This window comes from Coffea eugenioides, chromosome 7 (genome assembly GCF_003713205.1).
Source record: "Coffea eugenioides isolate CCC68of chromosome 7, Ceug_1.0, whole genome shotgun sequence".
In the NCBI taxonomy this organism is placed as follows: Eukaryota; Viridiplantae; Streptophyta; class Magnoliopsida; order Gentianales; family Rubiaceae; genus Coffea; species Coffea eugenioides.
In genome coordinates this window covers 5170260-5195231 of record NC_040041.1, presented here as the reverse complement: position 1 = coordinate 5195231, position 24972 = coordinate 5170260, and the positions used below count along the sequence as shown (strand labels likewise).

Genomic DNA, 24972 nt, shown 5'->3' with positions numbered 1-24972 from the left:
ACAAACTTGAAATACTCTCTTGTGCACAAACTAAAAGATTCTCATCCCTAACAAGTTGAAAGAACTAACAGTAGCTTCCAAACTTTCCAATGAAATGAGAGCTTTCAGTCATAACCACGAAGTCCCCATCAATCTTCAGTTGGTTCCACCTGTGCACAAAGTTTGTGGGAGATCATTAGATCATCATACTAACAAGAGCTTTCCAGAAAAGCCACTATGTATTTGCTAAAGATCAAATTAAATTGTCGTGATTCCAGAGGCGAAGCCATTCATGATGAGACCTAAGAGCCCAGATGTAAAGACATGAACCCCTTTTCCACTACTCTGGGTTAGGCCACGAGCCATGTCATTTTGTTTGATTCAAAGTTAGGAACCATTCTAAGGATTTAAATTTGTTCAAATTTTCTGTATTCGACGAAATAATCACTTCCAGGGGGAAATTTTGCAACCCACTCACACTTAAGATCAATCTGCTATCAATGAAAAACTAAACCTTGTATCCACTCAGTAACATAAAGTCAACTGCTAACAAAACTAGTTACATGCATTTCATATCGGCAATTACAGGACAGATCAATGCATAAAGTTAAAAGCTTTCAGAATAAGTATTAGCAACTCAATGCCCATAAAGCCAATACATAAATGTGCAGCAGTAGCTGATCATGAAGCTTTAGTTGCATTTACTTCTTAAATATTAGCTAGAGAAAAGATCATAACGTTTCCCACCTGGAAGCTTTAATTTCATCTATTAGTTACCACCTCATACTTGCCAACAACCATAATCACACCACTCATCCTCTTATACCAACCACAAAGTCCAATAAACCCAATCTCCTGCCCCCTGACCCTCCTCTTCCCTACCCCAAAAAAAAAAGAAAACTTAAAAAAGAAAGAACAGAACAAGAAATGGTTCTTGGAACATTTACAATTTTCACAACCCTTTCACAACAAATACATGGAAAGCACTAATGAACATCATCTGTAGGCCCAATTGAATCAAACAAAACTGACTACTAGTGAAATAAGAGCCTTTAGTCATAACCATGAATATCCCATCAATCTTCAACTGGTTCCTCTTATCTCACTGGAAAGGTCAAACAACAGAGATATCTTGGACAAAATTTCACGAAGCACTAACATCACAAATGAACGAATCCAAGTGCTCAATGAAGAAGTTTGAATGATTACTTGTGATTACTTGTTCACTGGATTGTCACAATTAGCACATCTAGACGATATAGTAAGTAAACATATCAAATACTAATAAACAAGGATAAGGGAGTGATTTTCGAATTATAGAACTAATTAATAACATTAAGATATTTGCTTGAGTATTTGTTCTGTCCCCTTTAAGGCATCCTATGATTAAATCATAGCAGTTGAAAGAACATAGGTACAAACAAAACTCATTACGTCAGTCAACCCAGCTATTAAAAGAAATTAAAAACTCCCACAAGCCTGCAGCATTTTTGTCTAAGAAAAGCCCATGACGTGTCTGCTTGAGAGCACAAACAGTTAATTGGCATTAAAGACGAATTACCATGGAGTAAAACTACACAGGTATGCAGAAAACGAACTTAGAGCACAATGGAAAAGGAAATTGCAAAATGCGTACCAAAGAGAGATCAAATTAAAGAAAAAGGCTAACATTCAATAGTCAGTCATTAAATACGTATTGTATAAACAATATCTCACCCTTAGTTCCACACGGGAAAGATAAGGCCTCTTCTCTGTGTCATGAGAAAATTGAACTTTTCCCTTTTTCTCTCCTGACTTCATCCATTCCTTATTAACATTGGGACAAATCCACATATCTTCCATGTCTTCTTTCGAAGTTCTGGAGTTCCAAGTTGTATTCAATGGACCTGCTGCCTCGTGTATAAACACACAAAATTTCTTTTTCAGCACAAATTGGAGTGAATTAATAAAAGATAGAATGAGATTCACAGTAGTCATATCATAAAATTCAAAATGCTAATTTGGTAAAAGTCAAACTAGTCAGGTTTCAAGGATTGACCTAGAAAAATTGGATATAGGTTAGACTGATTAGGCACTATTTGCAAGGAATTCATACTAATAAAACACCAGAAAAAATAGTTCATTCTGGAGAAAGTGCACTTCTTCTGTCTCCTTAACTAAGGTATCCAAATAGAATTACAGCTTTCTGTTTTGGTGTAAAGACAAAATAGTTAAACCCAAAATGTTCAAGAAACTAAGATGAGATATTTCTAGGATAGAACAACTTAATCTGAGTCCTCCACTTGTTCTATCACTAAACCAACGACATAACCCGAATCATATTCCAACAGGGAAACTGCATTTTTTCATAGATTAATCAGAAGATAACAAAATTTGAAATACAGTAAAAAACAACGGAACATGTGTATCTACCAACTTATAAAGCAATGATCATAATACTTGCACATTAAAAAAAAATTACAAGTTTAGCTCAACTTATCACCTTCGAGTTAACAAGGAAACATACACTTATCAGCAACAGAGTCTTATGTGAGTATATATATTGACACAATTCGTTTATCCACCCTAGATTGATTAAATTGACGACTATATGAGTTATTTCAAGCTACAGTAGAGCATAGCAGTAAACATTCATTGTTGCACAAAATCAAAATGATCTCCATGCCAAAAATAGCATCTTCATCAAGTAGCCAATCAAATGAGACTACTAGCTTCTAAAAAGAGATTTACCTTCTTGTATTATTGTCAAAGCTACAAATTAGTGTAGTATCAATATTAGAAAATGAGTTTCTTTTCACTAAATTTCTATTAGTGTATATATTATTGAGTAAATTAATATCAGTACCAAAAGAAAGAAGGTTGACATTTTATCGAACAGGTTATGGACAACAAATCCTTAAAGCTGAACAGGGAGATTTAGCAAAAAACATTATATCAGATTCAACAAAAACATTGTATTAGATTCAAGTAGACAACCAGTAGGAATCAATTTAGGGCAGGAAGAAGTAAACGAGGTATATCATGGGGGTTAAAGAGAGTCCCGCACCCCTTTCACCTGGTCTTTTTGTCCTTGGAGCGGAGGTTCCTACTATAAGACTAGAAACTGGAAATCAAATTGCAAAAGCTGCAAGAACTGCATTAACTCAAGGACTCAGCTATCCAACACTCTTGTGGCTAGGCTGGTGGGAGATTGGGATCTTTGTAGAAAGGCAGGCTGTCCCTAATGCCCTCTATCGAATAAGGAGTAGTAGTACCCCAACCAAACAAGGGTTAGTTGTGTGGTAGCTGGAATCTGGCTTGCTGCCAAAGGGGTTGGATATCGATTGTTCCGCTGTCACCAACCTGATTGCTCGCTGCTAGATATTAATAGCCCACAAGTCTTCATCCCCATTTCAGTTAGGGCAGATAGCTCTTGTGTGGGCTGTTGCTTTCGCATGGCCTGCTTGAAACTACCCAAGTTTGCCAAGGCACGATTGTGTGCACTTGAATTTAGGGCCTTAGCCTCCTGGCACTCCAACTTGCAACGACGAGGGAATTAAGATCTTCGGCAAAAGCCTCTTCCTTGGGGTCCCAAAAAGAGAGAGCCAAGAGACGGTGGCACTTGAATCGCAGGTTCTGAAAATAGTGAAGGGTCTCTCGAGGAGAGGCCCAAGCATTATTACCGGTCTTAGCTCATTCCTCCTCAGATGGACAGAGCCTCCTCTTTCCTTGGGAATTTCTTTTCTCTCTTTTTACTTTTTTCAAAGCTTTCATGTGGTGGGTTTTGTCCCAGATCCTCTTTCTGCAGTCCATACCTTCAATAGGAAAGCAAGGGTAGTTTGATTGCGGACAGATTCAACAGAAAAAACTTTGTGGGCAAAGGAAAATTTTGGCCGAGAGTTTTGAGAGATAGTTTGCCAAGAGAGAGTTTGTGGGAGAGATGAGAAGAATCAAAATTTCACTTGCCGGCAAAATGAAAGATTTGAGATTTCACTAAGTGTTTTGGCAGGCAAAGCCGCAAAGGAATCCTCTACCAAAATCAAACGACATGGTTTTGTATTTTAACTTTTTTGATGTGTCTCACATTTTCTCAAGTGTCATGATAGGGAGTCTAAAGATACATTATTATTTTTATATCAGATAAAATAAAAAAAATTAAAGTATATATTATTGAATTAATAACAAGTGTCATGATAAAAGTGTTATAATGACACAAACCAACAAGTGTCCTTATAGACGTGTCAGGAAAGACCATTTTTGTTGTAGTGGCTGTATAAACGGCTTCAGCCCACAATTCCTTTGGCAACCCTTTGTCATGTAACATGGATTTTTCCATCTCCATCACAGTTTCGTTCTTTCTTTTCGAGACTCCATTTTGTTGTGGTGTGTAGCCAACGATCAGCTACATCTCCAAACCTTCATCTTCATAAAATTTTTGAAATACATTTGAGGTGTATTCCTTACCACGATCACTCCTCAACTTCTTGATGTAACAGCCACTTTGTTTCTCAACAAGACTTTTGAACTTCTTAAAAATTGAAAACACCTAGGATTTTTCTTTCATGAAATAGACCCAAGTCATTCTTGAAAAATCATCAATGAAAAGGATGAAATACTTGTTACCTCCATGAGAAGTTGTCTTCATGGACCCACAAATATCCGTATGAATCAGCTTCAAGATCTTCTTGGCTCGCCATACAGCTCCTTCAGGAAATGGTTGCCGGTGTTGTTTGCCAAGTGCACAATCTTCACAACCTTCATGTTTCTCTTCAATTCTTGGTAAGCCATATGTCATCCCTCTTTGTTGAAGCACTTTGAGACTATGAAAATTCAAATGGCCATACCTCTTGTGCCACAACCATGAATTTTCATTGACATTTACTTTTAAGGCTTGATTTCCACTATAATTGAATTTGATTGGAAAGTTTCGATTGGCTTGCATTTGAATTTTCATCACAAGTTGTCTACCATCTTTTTTATCATAGATGCAACACTCATAATCATCAAAGTTAAGTGCATATTTATGCTCAAGAAACTGTCCAAGACTCAATAAATTTTGGTCTAAATCAAAAACAAATAAAACATCACGAATGAACTTCATACCTTGCCTGATTTGGACACCAATTGTTCCCAATTCTTGTGCTTGAACTATGACTCCATTGTCCATCTTCACTTCAGTCTTTATAGATTCATCCAAGTCAATAAAAATGGATCTATCTCTTGTCATATGATTGCTACAACCTTTGTCAAGGTACCACATATTGTTCTTGACTTCAGTGGCTATGTGGCAAGCATAGAATAAGTTTCCTTCTCCTTGCTTGTCTTCTGAAAATTGTGCTTGGTGATTGGTCTTGAAGCTGCAATCCTTCTCAATATGGCCAAATCTTTTGCAATAGTAGCACATCTATCTCTTGTCATATGATTGCTACAACCACTGTCAAGGTACCACATATTGTTCTTGACTTCAGTGGCTATGTGGCAAGCATAGAATAAGTTTCCTTCTCCTTGCTTGTCTTCTGAAAATTGTGCTTGGTGATTGGTCTTGAAGCTGCAATCCTTCTCAATATGGCCAAATCTTTTGCAATAGTAGCACTTTGGCTTGTCTTTGTGCCAACAGTCTTTCTCAAGGTGATTGGTCTTGCCACAATAACTGCAAGGTGGTGAATTTTCAGCATTAAGGCCTCTTTGAAGGTTGTTTCTTCCTCTTCCTCTTGAATTTTTGCCTCTGCCCCTTCCACGGCCATATCTACCGCCTCTTTGTGAGTCTCCACCTCTTTGGTAGCTACAAGATAGCTCTCGTTCATTGGTATTGGGGGTGAAATTCAGCTTCGATTGGAAGTGCTTTCAAAAGATTTTTCAGCATGTCTAGCCAATCTTCTCTCATGAGCTTTCAACGATCCCATCAACTCTTGAACACTCATTGAAGAAATATCTTTTGTCTCCTCAATTATGGATACCATTGGATCAAATTTTGGAGGCAAACTAACAAGAATTTTTTCAACAATTCTGCTATCACTAATTTCTTCACCAAAGGTTTTCATTTCATTTACAATTGTGGTGATTTTTGTGTAGTATACTTTCATAATCACTCATTTTCAAATTTTCAAGATCTCTTCTAAGAGTTTGAAAAGTAACATTCTTTACATTAAGATTTCCTTGAAACTCTTTTTGTAGAATCTCCCATGCTTCCTTGGCATGATCAGCTCCTATAATTCTTGAAAAAAATATCTGAACTCACACCTTGCTGGATGTGTGAAAGAACCTTTGCATCATTCTTCCTATGCTCTTTAAGTGCTTTTAATTCTTGATTGGTAAGACCTTCTTCACTTTCTAGTTCTCTATAGCCATTCTCTACATATTCCCACAAATCTTGTGATCTGAAAATTGTTCTCATTTTTATGAACCAATGATCATAGTGCTCACCGGAGAATATGAGAATTGGAAGACCATCAGTAGTATGATTGGCCATCTTGTAGTTGGAAATCTCTCAAATTTTTCTGGTTTTAGGGTATGGACTAAGGCAATGAAACCGTAGCTCTGATGCCAATATGTTGGATATTAGGTCAAGAATTGAGAGGAATATTTGGAGACAAGGGTAGCTTCAATTGTTTTCTTGTTTTATTTCTTTCACACTCTCTTATATTGGTTTGGAGCTTACAAGGTCTATTTATACTTGTAAATGATCATTCTAGATACATAGAGAAGTGTTCCAACCGCCCCAACAACTCTCTTAATTTCCATCATTCTAGAGAACATTGCAATTATCTAGAGAGCATTCCAACTACCTCATTAATCAAGCTAATTGATTCAGCACATTATTCAACAAGCTTTGCAAAAGGGAAATTAAGATTACTAATTGTAACTTTCTCCCTTTTTTACCATCGGTTATCATATGGTTACTCCACTAGTCTCTCTCAATCCCATAAAAATTATTCTAAACCTTTTTCATCAGTCTAGTATCGGTGTATGTTGTCTTGTAATTCTTGATGTTACTAAATCCCAAGTGTTTTAGTCTGTAATATGCACATCGATTAGCACAAACTATTCTTTGTTGTGTCTTTTTGCCTTTGGCCTCAAAAAAGATTAGTAAAACGACATATAACATCCTGTGAGAGCTAATAAAACTCAATTCAATTGGATACTGTTAGTCGTATTTGACTTGGAACCCTTATTAAGATTGATTGTACTGATCTGTTGATTGTATTATTTCCCCCTTGTTTGCTGTTATGAATCAACGAAAGTGAGTATTGAATTTAGTAAAAACAAAAAATGAATTCTCACTAGAAAGAATAAACAGTAATCGGTCGCAGAGAGAAATTCTGCAAATATAAAACAGTAGCTGTATGCTATAAAGCTCCTGACTGAAAGCAGGCAAGCAAATTACTATGAAAAAATCAGTGTAAGCTAGGATGCTCAATTTCTTATTTACCTTTTGAATTAAAGACCTTTGCTACTGCTTGAACCCAATTTTAAGAATATACCTGATGTGACTAGTACTACACTTCCAGCACCTGAAACTCCGGTACATGGAATTTGAAGAGAACATGCAGCTTTGCCCATGTTGTTTTAGAAACTTGTTAATAAACAGGGTTGATTATGATGAAAATCTACTAATGACCTTGTTTTTGCTTTTGTACATCTAGATTATTGCTCCTGATTATCTTTATCTCATCTATAGATTTGCTTTACTTTGACAACAATTCCATCATAAGTTAGAGATATTAGATTTACTATTATAGTTCAAAGGATATTTGGGACATTTAGATGATTATTACCTGTTCCCTTTTTTGTTCGTAATTTCATGTATATCCTCTTCACCTGATCTGTGAATGAAATAGATATCCACTTATCATACATATATCCACCTGACCTTTCTTCATTCCAGGCTTTTTTGCTCTGAAAATCAATGCATAAATTCTCTTGAACCTAAAGCAAAAAGTTTGGTGGATCTCTTTTCACGCTAAAAGTAACTCATTTAATCAATTTTAAGATGGCGGTGAATAAATAATATTAATTTGCTCAAGGGCACCCTCTAGGGCCTTCGTATAAATGCTTCACAAGGAATCTTTTGCAAAATTTCTGTTGTAGCCCTTTTGCATTGTTGTCTGACATCATAGTAGAAGGAAAATGGAAATGGCCTACGGGAAGGAAGGCAACAGCAGGGATGAGGAGATTAAAGGAGGCCACACCTGAAAGTCTGGTTCCCTTGACAGATTTTGAGGATCAGGTTGTTTGGGAAGGATGCCGCTCCGGAGTGTTCAATACCAAGTCCGTCATGAAAGCTCTATATACAACGAGAGGAGAAGTATCGTGGAGTAAGTTGGTTTGGGGGAAAGGCTATGTTCCAAGATATGCTTTTATCGTTTGGCTTTTATGTAAAAAGAAGTTGCCTACAATGGATAGACTTCGAAAATGTGGTGTATCTCTGATATCTAACATGTGTGTTTTTTGTAAAAGAGCAGAGGAAAGCATGGAGCACCTATATTTCAACTGTTGCATGACAAGACCTGTGTGGGCTAAGGTTCAGCATATGTGCCTGACCTTTAGGGGCTCATGCTCCTGGGATCAGAATCTAGCTTGGCTTGCGGCACATTTGAGGTCAAACTCCTTTGCAGACCAATTGAGAAGATTGTGCTTTGCTGCAACAGTGTAACAGATATGGAGATTCAGGAATGCTGTCATTTTTCAGTCAAAATCGGTTGATTGTTCTAGAATTCTAGAAGATATTGTGGAAGCAGTTAGACATGCAACTAGTTTTTGGACAAGTTTTCCAAAAACTCAGGAAAACTGGTCTCTTGTGCTTGAGTAGGGGTCGGACTGGAAATGCCTCGTGTAATAGTATAGCAGACAAGTAGTGCCTTGCATGATGGAGCAAGATGTGGTAGTGGTTTTTCCTATTTCCTCCTACCATTGTGTACAAGCCTTGTTGCTTTGATCAATAAAAGCTCCTATTATTTGCCCACAAAAAAAAAAATCGTGCTCAAGTACTTCAGATGTCAACAATTTTTAAGAACAAAATCGAGTCCACGTAGCTGCAGAACGATAATCTGTCTGTGACATTTCAAACTAAAGCCCTAAACTGGATGTATGGACCCAAACAATAAAAAGAAAGCCCAAGTAGGGGCAGGCTTACTTAACAAAGATCAAAACCTTACGGTTTGATCTGCTCCTATATTGACAGGGATGTAAGTGAGTTTGATCGGGTTGAAAATCTTACTGTTTAAATTTATTTGATTATTTTAATGAATTAAAATTTTATTCAAATTTAATTTGTTTATTTGCTCAACTGAGACTGAATATTATCAAATGTAAACAAATCAAGCTCAATTCGAATATTGAGTTCATTTTTCAACCCTATATATTGCCAAATCAAAACCAATCCAGCTCTTCCTTATAAACGATTATAATTCCATCAATTCAATTTTTCTTTTTTTTCCACTAATTCTTTTTTTTTAAAAAAAAATAAAACTCTTTAAAAAGAAAAAGGTCTTCCCCTTTCCTATCCATTTTCTACGAATTCTTCGGACCTAAACAGAAACGAAAAAGGTTTGCAACAATATTGGTACAAAAGCCACTAGAAAATGTACCTCTTTGCCATTTATAATAAATTTCCTTTTCAGAAAACTGGGAGAGGAACTTTATAGTATGATTTTTGTTGCAGTAGATACGTAGTTACTCCGATTGCAACAAAAAAAAAAACAAGAAACCTTATTGTCCTTTTTGAGTGTGACATTAACAAATGAGATGCATTGCAGATATTCATGTTTTTGTAGTATATGTTTCCAAACGATATAAATAACAGGAAAACTGAAAAGAAAGAAAATTGAAAGAGGACCGCCGCCCAATTGGTCTTTTCCGGTGGCCGTGGACGCCTGCCAGGCGCCAATTCCTAGCTGACTGGTAATGGAGAACGAACTTTGACTCTAACGCAGCAGCCAACGAGACTAACACAGACGGTGGGCCCCTGGTCAATTTAGGCAGGACAGTCAAGTATTCTCCCACGACCAAACAAACAATAAATGTTTCATATAAATACTAATTTTTCAGACAGAAAAGAAACCGCACCAATCATTTTTCTATTCAGCAACAACAACTTTTTTTTTTTTTTGTCGAAAATTCAACAACAACTACTTGCCTATACATGTCTTTATTAAACAATTACGGAACTGTAGGACCCTTTTTTTTTTCTTTTTTGGTCCTGATGTATTTTATCATCATTATTAGTATTATATGCTTCGTTTGGATTGATCATTTTTTCAAAAACAAGTTTTTCAAATACAATACTACAATAATACATAATAACTCAAAAAAACATCTCATCCATACAATATTTCAAAATTTTCAAAAAATTTTTATAATAAAAATTTTTCATGTACACTGCTACAATAAAATTTTTCAAAAACACTCTCAAGAATAGCTAATCCAAACAATTTTCTTTTGAATAGGGAGGAGTGAGATTTAAAAATGGGAGAATTGATTTCAGGATCTCTAATACCTGAGATTTCAACCTCAATCACTAGTTTAATCCCTCTTTGCCTTGATGTGATTCCTACTAATAGTAGATTCTTTTAAAATAAGGTTACAAACAATGCCCAATGGTTTAAAATAATACAATCAACATATTAACTCATAAATGGTGGAAATTACAACTCATAATATTAAAAATAAATCTACCAATAGTGAGAGAATAAACTCACATGACGATGTCTATCTTAACCTTCACGTAATTATTGTAAGAAAGAAGAATACATCATGATGCAGGTGCCAACACTAGTTAGTCGTTTCTTGTTGCAAATGAATGTTACGAAAAGACTTGTTCTGGTTTAACTCAAATTATGCCATAATGAAATTCTGCACCTACCAAAAAAAAATGTATCTTTTGAGCATTAATATTTTATTTTAGTGATCATTCAATTTAGTCAATCTTGTCCTTCTATATTTTCAAGGTTTATGAATTAGTAAAATTCTCCTTGTAAGTGACCTTTAAAGGATGGTCAAGTAAATGCAACCTGCTGACAAATAAGCAATTATTTTGAATTTAATAAATATTATGTCATTATTAGAAGAATGAATCCATCCACTCGGGTGGAATTTACTGATTCATAGTAGGACATGCTTGTAATTACAAACAAATAGTGTTTAGGATTATTCAAATTTGCAATGACATGAACATTCTAAACCATCTACTTTTGTTCTCTCTTTCCTGATCCTCATTAAACCAGTCTTCTTTTTGACATTCCAGTCATTCCGGTACCCTACAAGAGGACTATATTTCCATAATAATGTTCCCAACACATAAACCATTTACCATTACAAGTAGGCAATCACTTGATTATAGGTGTGAAAGGGGGAAAATCTTGCAAAAGCTGCTCCATGTGAATTTTTTTATTTTTTTATTTTTGGTTTGTTGCTCTAGTTTTACGCAACTGCAAACATCCAAAGATATTATTTCCTTCAAAAACTTCTACTCACGGCATTCCTGCTAATTGGAGCAAATCATCTAGAATTTGCATTAATTGATATCTAGCTGCTTCCATGAACATTGCAAACTATGTGGTTATTCATGACGAAAATGAAGCAGGATTTTATTTATTGGATGTCTGATAGGCACTCGTTATTGCACTTACATTACACCTAACTTAACATGTGAATACGCACAATGATAATTATTTACTCTGACACTTTTCTAAATTAATTACACTTTTTCAATAAAACTAACACTTAAAACCCCTCCTAACAAGTATTTATCCACTAGGCATTGTTATCCAAATCAAGTATGTATAGCGAAAACTTATATAATTTCAATGCTAACGGAACGTGCTTGGAAAATTTCCAATCAAGAAGCCTGGCATTACACGGCAGCTTCGTTATCTTTAGGTAGATAAAGACTCGAAGAGTCGATCTGATCTTTTGATGCCACGAATCAGGCTATTATTTAGGCAGCATCAGCATATTAGTCAAAGCTCGTGCTAAAGATTTGGGACTCGATTTTTTGCCATCAGCATTTGGGTCCAGACTTCAGACATATGTACTCCAATAACTGCAGTTTACGTAAGATAAGGTCTCCAAAATCTCTTGTTTCTGCATTTCTTGTTCTGTTTGCTTGTGGGCTTCAATCTAGAATTTTATAGTAACCTTGGCGATGTATCCGACCGCGACCCCGTAACTGACACCTGCTTACATTCAGCACAAGTTTCTGGAAATATCAATCATATGATATATTCTTCTTGATAACTTTCCACCACGGACTCTTGCCTTAATCCAATTCGAACTATCAGATTCCTCCGTCTTTTTTCTTCTCGAAAAGAAATACTGCACCGATTAAAAAAAAAAGTCAAATACCCCACGTGTCAGGGCATTTTAAAGCCCAGCCTTTATGCAAGAGAATTAACCACAAACACTTCAGTTTTAGCTAGAGATGGATTCTTCATCCTATGAGAATCCAAGTCCTGATCAGAACTTCCTCTTCTCTGAGTTTTCATTCTGGTTTCTTGACAACAATAATGTTCCTAAACAAAAACTTGAGACTACTGAAGCTATACAATCGTTGAATTTGACAAGGGATTCCAAGAGGCGAGAAAAGAAATATATAGGAGTAAGAAAGCGTCCATGGGGAAAATATGCAGCAGAAATCAGGGATTCAACAAGGAATGGAATAAGAGTTTGGCTAGGAACATTTGACAGGCCAGAACAAGCAGCTTTGGCTTATGACCAAGCAGCTTTCTCGATGAGGGGTACCCTAGCTAGCCTCAACTTTCCAATGGATCGAGTCCAGAAATCACTTGAAGGTATTAAGCATAACTGGGAGAATGGCTGCTCGCCAGCTGTGGTTCTTAAGGCAACCCACAAAATTAGGAGAAGTGCGTCAAAAAGAACAAGGAGAAATCTGAAGCAACAACTCGTAAAGGAAAGAGTTGTGCTGGAGCTTGAAGACCTGGGAGCTGACCTTCTGGAGGAGCTTCTCAGTTCCTCATCTGAAAGTGCCGCTAGTAGTCATAATTAGAAACTTAAAATCCTCAACTTCATTTCCCCTCTTGGTAATTTTGTATTCCATAATTAATCCCATGTATGTCTCTGTAGAATAAACAAAATGAAATTAGCCTCACTCTTATGTATAGTTAGCTACTTCACTTTCTCCTACTTCCGGTTATCTGCGATGCAATACATATATTTCCGGTTTACATCTCAAAATCTACATGTATATAAATTGTAATTCCCAGCAATTTGACCTTTAATATTTCAGCCAAGAGCTCAAGTGTCTTTAGTCATATATAGTTGCAATATGAAGTATACAGCAATTATGTTTAAGCTTTTGAAACACAGTAAAAATGATCAAGAGGAAACCTATATTTCCCTATATTTAGAGTATTAAGGCCGTACTCCATTAGGGATCCAATAAAGGTCAAAAGAAATACACAGAGCCTGCAGGAAGCCAGAAGATATTCTTTTTGTTCAAGTACAAGAAAGGAAATGTTGTTCAGGCATTATTCCTGCAATCCTTCAGAAAAGGAAACATAACATGTTTTAGGGGGTCCGCTTATAATGAAAAAGCTAATCGAGGAAGGAAAACAAACGAATTCACGTAAAGTCGATTTGTTGATGTGCCGTTGTTTCAATTAGTTATGAAGCAGTCAGCCACTTGTACCAGTTGTTTTAGCTTGGCCTTTATATGTCCAGCAAGTCTGTCAATAAAAATATCTTGCTCAAGAGACATTGGGTATGAAGGCCGCACAGTCTACAACAACGTTATTTGCTAAGGCGATTATTATTTTTCAACTTATGTTGAAATGGGAATTTTCTCATAGGTATCACGGGACACTAATTAATATATTTGTATTATATGTAATTTATCATGTGAATATATGCATTCATAATTATCATATATCATGCATTTTGATGCTAATTTCTAATTTACTTTTATAAACAAATTAATACGTTTGACCTCTCACAGCCAAACCCTTTGATAACATTTTCTACCAAGTTGTACACAAAATGAATGAGACATTGTAAATGAATTTACCAGTGACTGTTACATTAATGAAACTACATAAATAAGATGATTGCGAGCCATAGTTATTAAATTCGGATCGATTCAATGGTTCAACCGGTTAACCCGATAAATCAATCAATTAGTCGAGTTGGGTCTCTAATCTAATCAAATAAAGATAAAACTCATTGGCTTGGCAACGAACTGATGGTTCAACCGAATTGAATCTAAAACTTGATCGATTTTGAAAAGAATTGAGTAGCATAGATTTTGTGAGTAAATTCATCTCGATCCAGTAAACTCGATGAATCGAGCAATCAGTTGAGTTGGATCTCTAATCTAATTGGATAAGGATAAGACCTGTTAACTTGTCGGCGAACTGGTGGATCAACCGAATTGAATTGAAAACTCGACCGATTTTGTAAAGAACTAAGTAGCATAGTTTTTGTGGTAAAAATTTTAGTAACGTACCGGTATGGTTCAAACTTCGGTCCTTATGTAAGTAAATAGAATACACTTACCATTGGACCACTAGGCCATATATTAGTTCATGATCCTTTTTTTATTTTATGAACTTTTTCAGTCAATTCTTTCTGTATTTATTTCTGTAAAATAAATTTATTTGAAATCTTTTAATAAAATTTATTAATCTCCAGACTCTATAGTTTACGAAATGAATTTTAAAAATAACATATTACACAATTCATTTTAAAGATAAATATTGTTTCTAATCACCTTTTGCACTTAAAATTCGTAAATGAATTAGATAATTACACCAAACATAGATAAAATTGTACACTTGAAGGTTGTTGGATTAATAATTAAATTTAGGTTTTACTGGTTCTTATAAGTATTAGTTATTCTATAATGAATTAACTTAAATGAGTATTTGCTATGGTGTAGTTTATTAATGTTTATACCATATATCCTATATCGAAACTTTTGAAATATAATATTTAAATATATTTAATAATCCACTGGTTCAACCAGACCATTCACCCACTAGTTGAACCAGTAATTCGTTGATCCACTTCCTTCGTTGGTTCCTCTGTAGACCGTTTTTAATAACTATGCTGCAAGCAACATGGGATGCCAAGTTCAAAAAAGTGAAGTAATGGATAAACTTGAAAATGTCAAAATGATTATTTAGTTTAATGGGTTAAAAAAACCTTATTAGCCAGAAATCACTCTCAAAAAAATAAACAGACAAGGAGCATGAAGAGAAAGGACGGATCCTTCTTAATCAACAAATGGAATATCATAAGTAGGAAAAAAATTTCAGCCGTCTTAAATTGCATTTACGGGTCCGTGCCTATCTTCTTCCAAAAAAATATTCTTTAAAAAAAACTTCTTCATTGTCATTTTATTCTTTTTTATCCTAGTCAAATTGTTCTACATTAGATCAGATTCTGCCTACCTGTCAAAGAGTCGAGATAAAATTGCAATTCTCGATTACCGCTATGGGTAGACCAAGATGTAATAGATATACTAGGGAAGTTGAAATTTAATGTTTTGTACGTAATGTACTTATTGTGCTTCAATATCAGCACAATTATTTCCTTTCTTTGGACAATAAAAGATATACATTTTTTTTTTTGGAGGAAGGACCATACAAGCTTAGGATAGTTCGATATTTTTGCCGAGCTAGAGAAATTTGGTCTTGAATGTTCACCCAAATAGCACCAATAAACACACCTTCAAGAATTGCCTTTATAAGGAATATATGTCAAATGTGAAACCAGATTAGCCCAATGAAGAAGTTCAAATTGTATAAAGGACTAAAATATACACTACAAAGTAAAATGAAACTTATTCAAAGTCTAAATCATGCCATGCATTATAATGTCTAATTTACTTCATCTTGCTCTATGTGCTTTGGATTTTTTTTTTTTTTTTACACTTCCAATCCTTCTTGCACAGAATTCGAATCTTAAATTTGGAATGAGGAATTCTAAGAACCTCTTCTAACCATTGGACAAGTATTTTGGCTTTCAAAGACCCTAAAGTTGCTACTCTTTTAGTCAATTTTCATCTGCACATGTAGCTTATCATTTCTCATACGATTTTTAAATTCACAATTGACTTGGTTCAGCGAGAAAACTAATACATACCAATAAACAAGGTGTGATATTCATATCTTATGCAATATTGTTTTAAAATTGAACGGGTGATCCAAGACTAGACGTTGGTATGAGCAAATCTAAATGGAGGAATGAGTTCTGATGCATTGAACCTTGGCAGCGCATGTACTAACCATACCTAGCTAGAAGATGAATGCTGGAATTTTCTTATCTGTTGAATAATATTAATTACTCGTATCAGGTACCTCAGCCTCAATTTTTAGGTGTTGTTTGTTGTTTTGTGTTGTTGGGGGGGGGGGGGAAGCCAAGATTAATGCACAAGCTTAACATATTCAAATATGGTTTTTTTTTTGGTGAACAGAGTATTAGAATATGGGTTGCCAACTAAATTCTACGTGCACCTATTTTTCATTTTTGAATGATGAAATGAATGATGAATTATCATACATGCACTACCATCTGATCTTTGTTGAAAAAAGATAAAAAAAAAAAAAAACTAGTTGGAGGCCGAGATGCATTTAATTACAGCCTTTTTTTAACCTTTTTAGGTCGTGTGTCATTTTTCTTTTCACAAGCTCAAAAAAAAAGTTTCACAAATATTATAGTTTTGGTGCTAATGTATGATGAGTTGATGACAATAGCTGAAGTCACTGAAGATGGAGAATTAATTGTCTAACTTTTCACAATATTGTCATTCTAAGCTTATCACCAAATACAGATAGATTCATCACTAATATCCTAATCTTTTACTCACACGATAATTAATTACAGGAGCTTTCAAAATCCATGCGCCTGTAACGGTACGACCAAGTTCATATATTTTGTTTAAACATACCCCAACTTTAGCTAAAATTGTATGTTATTGCATTATATACACATCATGCTGTCCTTGGATTGGACCTTAAAACGGGGCAGTATAGGGTGAGAATTGATATCGAAAGACCATTTCAGTTCGCAAAAGTTACCTTTCTGAAGAGATCGGAAAGCTTAGTTTTGCTCCAGTATTTGACAACATAAATACTTGGAATGAAGAGAATTGGGTATTCCCATATTTGTTTCACGTCCTACAATTAATGAGGGTGTAATTCCCACCAGGCCACTTTCATTTTTTTTCTTTCCTGTTTCTTCCACTCAATCAATCTAAATCTGTAAGCCGAGGCCCATTCGGGTCTGGAAAATCAATCTAAACCTGGAGGAAAATCAATATAAGCCTGCACGATCTCGTGGTTGTCCAATGTCATATTTACAATCTGATCATGAACACAAATTATCTGCAGCACACAGTTGGCTGCTCATATCCCGACAAAATTGTAGAAACCCTTATATGAAATGAATGTCCCTTTGAAATGATTTTCGTTTCTCAGATTAAGAGTGGTACTCCTTTGAGAAAAACCACTGCCAACGTTACCTTGTGGACTGATATTGATTTCGTGATGGATGGCGAATTGTTACAAGTAGACTTGAGACAAACTCAATATTCAGTGGCTTGATGGAAATTTGTCCATTAAATTTGTTTGAATGGGCAATGTGGATTTCTGAGTTCTGATTGAGAAGCCGGCCAATGGTCGGTCACCTGTAGTTCTCTTCGGTTGTACCATTTTTTGTTTTACCTTTTATTTATTTTTTATTTTTTTGGTAAAATTGGGTAGTATTGAAGTAGTGAGTCATCTGCAAATTATTTTTCAGTAATATTAAATTAAATTAGAGAGGTGTTTGGATTCGGGAGAAAGGCGAAGTTACCTAGAAGCGAAGAGATAGACCATCCGTGGTGATGTCCGTGAAGGATGCGAGAGATAATCTAGAAAGTGGCATTGTGGGAAGAGCGAAGAGGGTTCGTTTATATAAATTAAAAAAATTGGAGGGTGGTTTATGAAATATACCACAGGGCTTACAAGTTACAAGCATTGGTTACAGTAGGTGTCTGAAATTCTAAAGGCGACAGTCTCTATCTTAGGTTTCCACAAAACGCTTGCGATAGATTTGTGTCCAAGGAATAAGGAAATTACCGGAAAAATTGAGTTGCTATAGCCAGAAGCCAATTCCTGCTAAGTAGTTTCCTACACTTAATTTTCAATTCCTACTCCTTCCCGCACAAAGAACGCAATATTAGGAAGTCTAACATAATCCAAATTCAGATTGTACGAGGATATCTAACCATAGTGACTTCTATATAAACATCAATAAAAGTTCAGGCTTGGATATCACCCTTCTTGAATAAGATTTGTTTGAACTACTAGATCTTGCTCTTCTCTAATTGTAATACTCGATCGGGTGCATACTTTTCTTGATATTGTGAGCTTTTCTTCTTTGGATTTTTCCCTAACCAATTCCATGGCTCATCCAAGAAATTCTTCTGGTGATGGAAAACAGGTGTTGAACTTACCCTTTGGATATAGATTTTACCCTACCAATGATCAAGTCATACATTATTTGAAGCAGAAGATTCTTGGAGGAGAACTTCCTGCAGATATTATTCCAACAATTGATGTATATTCACACAACCCTGATCAACTTCCCTTAGGCATGTTCTATGTTCTTATGCTTTTATTCAATTGTATATGCTCCTCTACCTTTGTGGTTTGTCAATTTTCTAGAAAATACTTTTGGTCGAAACAAACACACCCTTAGAGAATTAGTGAGTCGTATTACTTTTTCTGGTAAAAATAGAACTATTGCGCGTGTGAAATGGTTGAAAAAAAAAAATTTTTTTTATGGTATTGATTTTGTTTGTGAATTGCGAGCTGTCATGCAGATAAATTCAAATATGGAGTGGCCGGTGAATGGTTTTTCTTCACCAATCGTTTAGCCGGTGACCTTCCCACCACAGATGGTTATTGGAGTCCCGCAGGCTTGCCGGCTGAAATTGGTCTTGATAATAGAATTATTGGCTTCAAACAGGCCGTGGATTTTTATTGGGGACACTCGCCCAATGGAACCAAAAGTAATTGGACCATCTACGAATATCGATTGAATCCTGACCAATTAGATGGAAAGGTTGATGAGACTACCCAAGTCAAGGTAATTATTGCCATTAATTCAGAATTAAGTTTATTTTTTGGTTTCTTAAGTGAGAATAATATGCTCAAAGCTCTGAGTGAGGAGTAAATCATATATACACTGACAGTGTATATACTATTATCATTGGATTCATGACATATGTGTAGAAGTTGAATTTCAAATTCAAATTTTGCATAGTTATCATTTATCCGGTGTTGACAGTGTATATATTATCACTACAGGAAAGATTAATTCTTGAGTTAATTAATTTGTCTTGCTTCTAGGTACAAAATTTTGCGGCATGCCGGGTCCGCAATAATGACAAGTTCCAACCAACAGCAACGGGTGGAGCAATTCAAGAAAGAATTGGCAGCTTGCCAACTAATGAGCTCGAATTTTTATCATCTGCGGTGATGGATGGTGCCAATGAGTTGGCAATCATGCCAGACGGAAAAGAAACAGCACCTCTAATTTCTGCACATAGGAAATTATAGATATCTCTTCTTTTCAACGTTCATCTTGAAGTTTATAGATAGCATTTTTTTTCTTTGTTTATTATAAGAAGAAACAGCACCTTTAATTTCTGCACATAGGTAATTATAGATGATCTTTTCTTTTCAACGTTCATGTTGAAGTATACACAAATTATAGATATCTTTTCTTTTCAACGTTCATGTTGAAGGATATAGATAGCATTTTTTTTTCTTTGTTTATTATAAGAAGAAACAGCACCTTCAATTTCTGCACATAGATAATTATAGATGATCTTTTCTTTTCAACGTTCATGTTGAAGTATATAGATAGCATTTTTTTTTAATCTTTTGTTTATTAGAAGAAGGAGAGAATGACTGGCAATTTTTTTTAAGCCAACAATGGCATTTTTTTTTTATAATGCAGTCAATAAAAATAGATAACTTGACTTTTGTCCACCTCATAAATAACCTTTTTCTTTTTTTTGGTAATTACAAGCTTTACAGTCTCATGGTCTACAAGGGTCAAAGATCTAGCATTCTCTCAACAACCTAGATGCTTCAGGTAAATTTACCAATCGAGAAGCAAATTAATTAGTTGTCGTACCTCAACTTAAATTATTGTTCTTTGTTATATTTGCAAAACAACTGTTCATAATGGGTATGCTAACATGAAATCAACAAGTCCTCAACAACTGGACACCATCCCATAAAACAGATAATCAATCCTCTAAGGATTCAATTCTCGGAAGAACATTTTATAGGAGCAGCGTGACATACCTTTACATCTACATTGCGAAACTGGGTATCGACACCATACGCGTGAAACCTGTAATGAAGATTACCATCAATGTACATGTAGTAGCGAAAATTGTACTTGCATGACAAAAATCCATGATTTCAAATAGCCATACTCACACTAAATACTGCACTATCTCAAACTGGTAGGCAATACTGTAACTTTTTAATCCACTTGTGACTCAGGAGAGTTCAAAAGAACTTCAGTACGACCAAACTCTTGAAGCGAACTATCTTTCCTTTCGGCGTAAATAACTGCCATAGGATCAATCTGGAAAAAAACAAGGTCTGTAAGTGCTAACCAAAGACAAACAGTGGTAATCCTGAATCTAGTAACTGTGATTGTGTATAAAGGATTTATTTCAGTGCTATAGGGTGAATAGCAGATCAGAGAGAGGATGTTGACAGCAGAAGACTGTGGGGTTTGAGATTGTCCCTAAAATTGTTATAAAACGTAATTTGACGCTATTGTTGAGTGTAAATCATAAGAATTATTGAGAAGTACTATTCGTCATATTAGATAGCTTGAACAATTTAAGTTAGTATGCAACTTAAGCGACTTTTCACAAACGAGAGTTGGCCAGGCTTGTCAATCATCCAAACTGGCCAAGTAAAACAAGACCAAACCAAGTGGACAAGCATCAGTTATTTCCTTATCATATCCATTATAAATACAAACATACCATAGATAAATGCAGATTAAACTTCTCATCGAGAATCGAGATCAAATTAGTAGATGGGTGGAGAAGGGTGCAAGGTGCAATTGCAAGGGGTTTAAGTGCAGTCTTGCATCCTTCAGTTTCCAATTCTGCTACTGACAACTTAAACAAGGACAGAAAGCTAGCAAATGCATCTACCCCAGTAACTACAGGGAAGGTAAACATTACATGCGGTACATTTAATTTGAATAAAGTGTACAGGAATATCATGCTAGTTTGGTGTCAACAATCCTAAATGGCAGATTGCCTGATCTAGCGATTTATATGGTTTCCTGATATAAACTGCATGGCAGAACAAGAATACCAAAACACAAGAATACAGGAAGCTTCAGATATTTGACAATCTTCTCGACAACAGTGCTTGTCAAAAATCTAATCGTGAGAGAGAGAGAGTTGAGCTTCTCCAACGTTTAGATGTCAATACAGACCACACTATATCCACTTCCCTTATGCTTATTGATATGCCTCAGTTTTCTGTTTAGACAAACTCAATCGCAATTTCAATTACCAACTCATTATTAGACAGACAATTGTTCCTTTATCCTGAGACACCACAAAGAAAATACAGCATCCAAATGGAAGCTGGAAAGTTCCTGTCTGATTTGATTAAATAGTTGAACATCCTCAAGTACCTTAAAGTGTCATATAACAGATTATATCTCCAAAACTTTTTAGGCCAGGAAGCATGAATGTTCCATATTAAATTTACATACGTCTGCTTCTGTCTGCAGATACTGCACTAGAGGCTACAAAGAGCTCATTATGAAAGTGATCAATTAAAAGGAGTATTCTACGTAAGATAGCATGGCCAACCTCCCCTTACTCATCCTATAATCACATCCTAAGATCTACAAGAGAGTACAAGCTCCACTGCATTGGATATCATAGATAATTTTTAAATAATTTTTAGTGCTATACGCTTTCATTTTTGCTCTTCACCTTGAAGAAACGTTTACAAATGATTTCAAAAATTGTGAAGCTATAAAATGGAGCTCCTAAACCTCTGAGACATTGAGAAATATTAAGCAAATGCATATCACCATTTTTTGTTTAGAAGACTTAACATAAATTCGTTGATAATCATGAATCATCAGGAAATGATGAACAAACCATGGATAGCACACGCGTCCTGATCACACAAGTTTGTAGCAGAGAGAGACAACTACACAAATTTGCAAACAAGAACTTAGTGTGAGATACCTTTATCATATTAAAGATGAAAGTATGACTAGAATAGAATACTGATTGTTGGTGTTTACAAAGACTGCTGAGCTCTAATTTAATAAGTAAGTTTGTTAAATGAAAAGACTAATAATATGCAGAATTAGCAAGAAAGATAAAGAATTCAAGAAATCCTTCCCAAGTTTGCTTCCATGCAAAAAGTTTAATTGGGATTCAACTAGTGGAACTACTACTCGATGATATAGCAGCAACATGGCTCACATTGAACAAAAAGTTAGTCTTTTTTAGCAGCAAGAGGTTTTTGCCATCAACCACATTGACTGAAATGAATTCAAACACACAAGTTCGTACAAGTTTGCTGCTCTCCGAAAAATGGGGAAACTTGCTTTATACAATAGATAGAGCATGAAGCCAACACTCTACCTGACCTAATTTGACCAACTTGCAAAGTACCACAGAAAACTGAACCACAAGAGAATTAGGGGAGAGCTAGATACCCATCCATTCTGTTTGGTGTGATGTCTATGTACAACAGACCTTAGGAACTACCTTGTTAATGACTGAAGACTCAATCATCTCACATGATGGACTCGAGAAAGGGAAGGATTATAGCATAAAAACCATGCTTCAGGTGATAATAGTTATCATCTGTTGAGGCCTATGGTTTTGGATCAAGAAGTGAAGTTCAATAAGATTGCAACTAACAAGGCTTTTCATTTACTGCATTGTATTCTAATCTGTGGCATTTTGCATTTAGTTTTCGAAGCATGAATCATAATATTGTTCTACAATACAGTGAAGCATTCCCATCCAGACTACCATTAATTTGTTTCTATCACTATTAGATATTCCAAATACAGTAGAATATACATAGCAAAAATCAATTCAAAACTGAAACTTTTTGAAAGATGCTTCATTTTTGCCTATGATCCAAATATAGTAATCTTTCACCTCAATTTGATGACATTTCATGTCAAGCAACATCTTTTCGCTTCCCTGAATTTATCTCTCAATGCCTAAGCAAGTAAGCAACGCCTAAACTCCAGAAATTTACTAAAATATCACATATTCTCATCTTAACTCTTCAACCGAAAAAATATGTATTAAAATAAATTACACTAATCACGACTATCAATTGAATTGTACTTTGAAGCATCTCCATTGCTCATTCCTCTTATCAGCTCATTTCACATGCAGATACATAAAAGAACGCGAGGGAAAAAAAAACGCATGCATTTATTGATTTTACTCTGTATTAAGTTAAAAGGAAACCTCGATCTGAGAGTAAAGGCATTTGCAGCCGCGAGAGTTGAGAAAAGCATCTATCGCATCGTTCGGAGCGTTGGAAGAATTAGCTTACAATGAAGCAATGCCGCCGACCGCCGACAGTCCGACGCCACGTCGGAGCAGCAATTCCCCACCTCAGTCGCCGCAGCAGCCGCCTCTTTTCTTTTTTCTTTTTTTTTTAGTCTAATATATTCAACTGTTGTTCGCTCCCTCAGCTCTACTCAGTGATAATCCAGGAAGAGTACTAGGAAAGTGGTCATTGAAACTTTGGTTTACGTCAGCTGAATCTCAGACCACTACAAAAGTGTCTTGTAGAGCGGTCAGCATGTTTTCTACTTTTCTTTGAGTCCAAATTGACAAAATTGTTTAGTTTTCTAGTGCAACAGATCCTATTAGAAATGAAATGCACCTCTTTGAAGCAAAATTTTGCACTCCTTTATGTACCTCAACCAATGTACTTCATCGAGACCAAAACCAATGTACTTCATGAGAAAAAACAAGCCATGCTAATAACTTTTCAAACTTGGAAAAATTTAGAAAATGGGAATTGAGAAATTAAAAATTCATAAGATGAGTGTAACTTCGGGTGAATTTTTTAACAGGGTATGGGTCATTATTTACCAATTAACATAGGTAATAAATTTATTGTTAAATGACTGAATTCTTTTCATCATAACGTGTTTTTCATTGAATTGAAATGTCCTAATAAATAAAGATAGACAATTTCTTAAATATATATACACGTCCAAATATCCACATTTATATCGACATATGTGCACATATGTATACTCACATGTGCACATATGGTGCAAGTGCACGTACACGTACAAGTCTTGGTCATTTCACATATTTTACAAAATAAATTTGTTATTTATGAACTATAACCTTTATTCTACCTAACAATTTTTTTTCAAAATTTACACCCAGCTTTTGAATACTAATATTTCCTATTGTCTTTTTCCAAATTTTCCCTTCAAAAATTTGACCAAAAGTTTGTTTTACTAACCAATTGTCTATGTCCAAAGGAAACAAAGAAGAATATATGTCTAGTGTACACAAATATAGAGAATCTAAGATCGGATGCAAACAAACAGTCAAACTTATATTAATCCATGGACTGATTTTAATGTAACTGTAACTATAGTTTAAGTTCATTCTTTCCAAATTTTATCCAAATAGAGTTTAAGATTTTAACGATAACTGATAAATAATACTCGGTTATATGCAGATAAAATTTAAAAGATTTGGGTAAAGTCTGGTCATAATCAAATCCAAAGCGACAACAAGAAAGGTTTTTCCCCTGAACTCTGAAGAATTTTTAAAATTGACTAAAAAAATTTTAATTTTTCAATCCTATCCTATAATTGCACCCCCTCTCTAAAATTTTTAAAATTTCCTACATTCTTTTATTTTGCCCTTTTGAGTTCTTGAAGTCTATTGCAATCACTTAGTTTATAAATAATCGCATGTTTCAAATGAAGTCAAATACTAGT

At 35.1% G+C, this 24972-nt stretch overlaps 3 protein-coding genes and 1 long non-coding RNA gene across 4 annotated transcripts; 3 read left to right on the top strand and 1 right to left on the bottom strand.

Moving 5' to 3' along the window:
- Positions 1 to 8122: 8122 nt before the first annotated feature.
- On the top strand, positions 8123 to 8611 carry LOC113776717. The gene has a single exon (XM_027321781.1). The coding sequence runs from the start codon at positions 8123 to 8125 to the stop codon at positions 8609 to 8611; it is 489 nt and encodes a 162-aa protein (XP_027177582.1).
- A 3765-nt stretch (positions 8612 to 12376) lies between these two features.
- Positions 12377 to 13013, top strand: LOC113776716 (ethylene-responsive transcription factor 1B-like). Its single transcript, XM_027321780.1, has one exon. The coding sequence runs from the start codon at positions 12377 to 12379 to the stop codon at positions 12959 to 12961; it is 585 nt and encodes a 194-aa protein (XP_027177581.1). The 3' UTR covers positions 12962 to 13013.
- Positions 13014 to 18357: 5344 nt separating this feature from the next.
- Positions 18358 to 19517, top strand: LOC113776714 (NAC domain-containing protein 41-like). The gene is made up of 3 exons (XM_027321779.1): positions 18358 to 18580; positions 18779 to 19044; positions 19308 to 19517. The coding sequence occupies exons 1-3, from the start codon at positions 18358 to 18360 to the stop codon at positions 19515 to 19517; spliced, it is 699 nt and encodes a 232-aa protein (XP_027177580.1).
- Positions 19518 to 20101: 584 nt separating this feature from the next.
- On the bottom strand, positions 20102 to 23731 carry LOC113778866. The gene is made up of 3 exons (XR_003469341.1): positions 23465 to 23731; positions 20412 to 20562; positions 20102 to 20322 (listed from the first exon to the last, which is right to left on the bottom strand). It is a non-coding gene; the product is annotated as an uncharacterized LOC113778866 (long non-coding RNA).
- Between the last annotated feature and the right edge of the window lie 1241 nt (positions 23732 to 24972).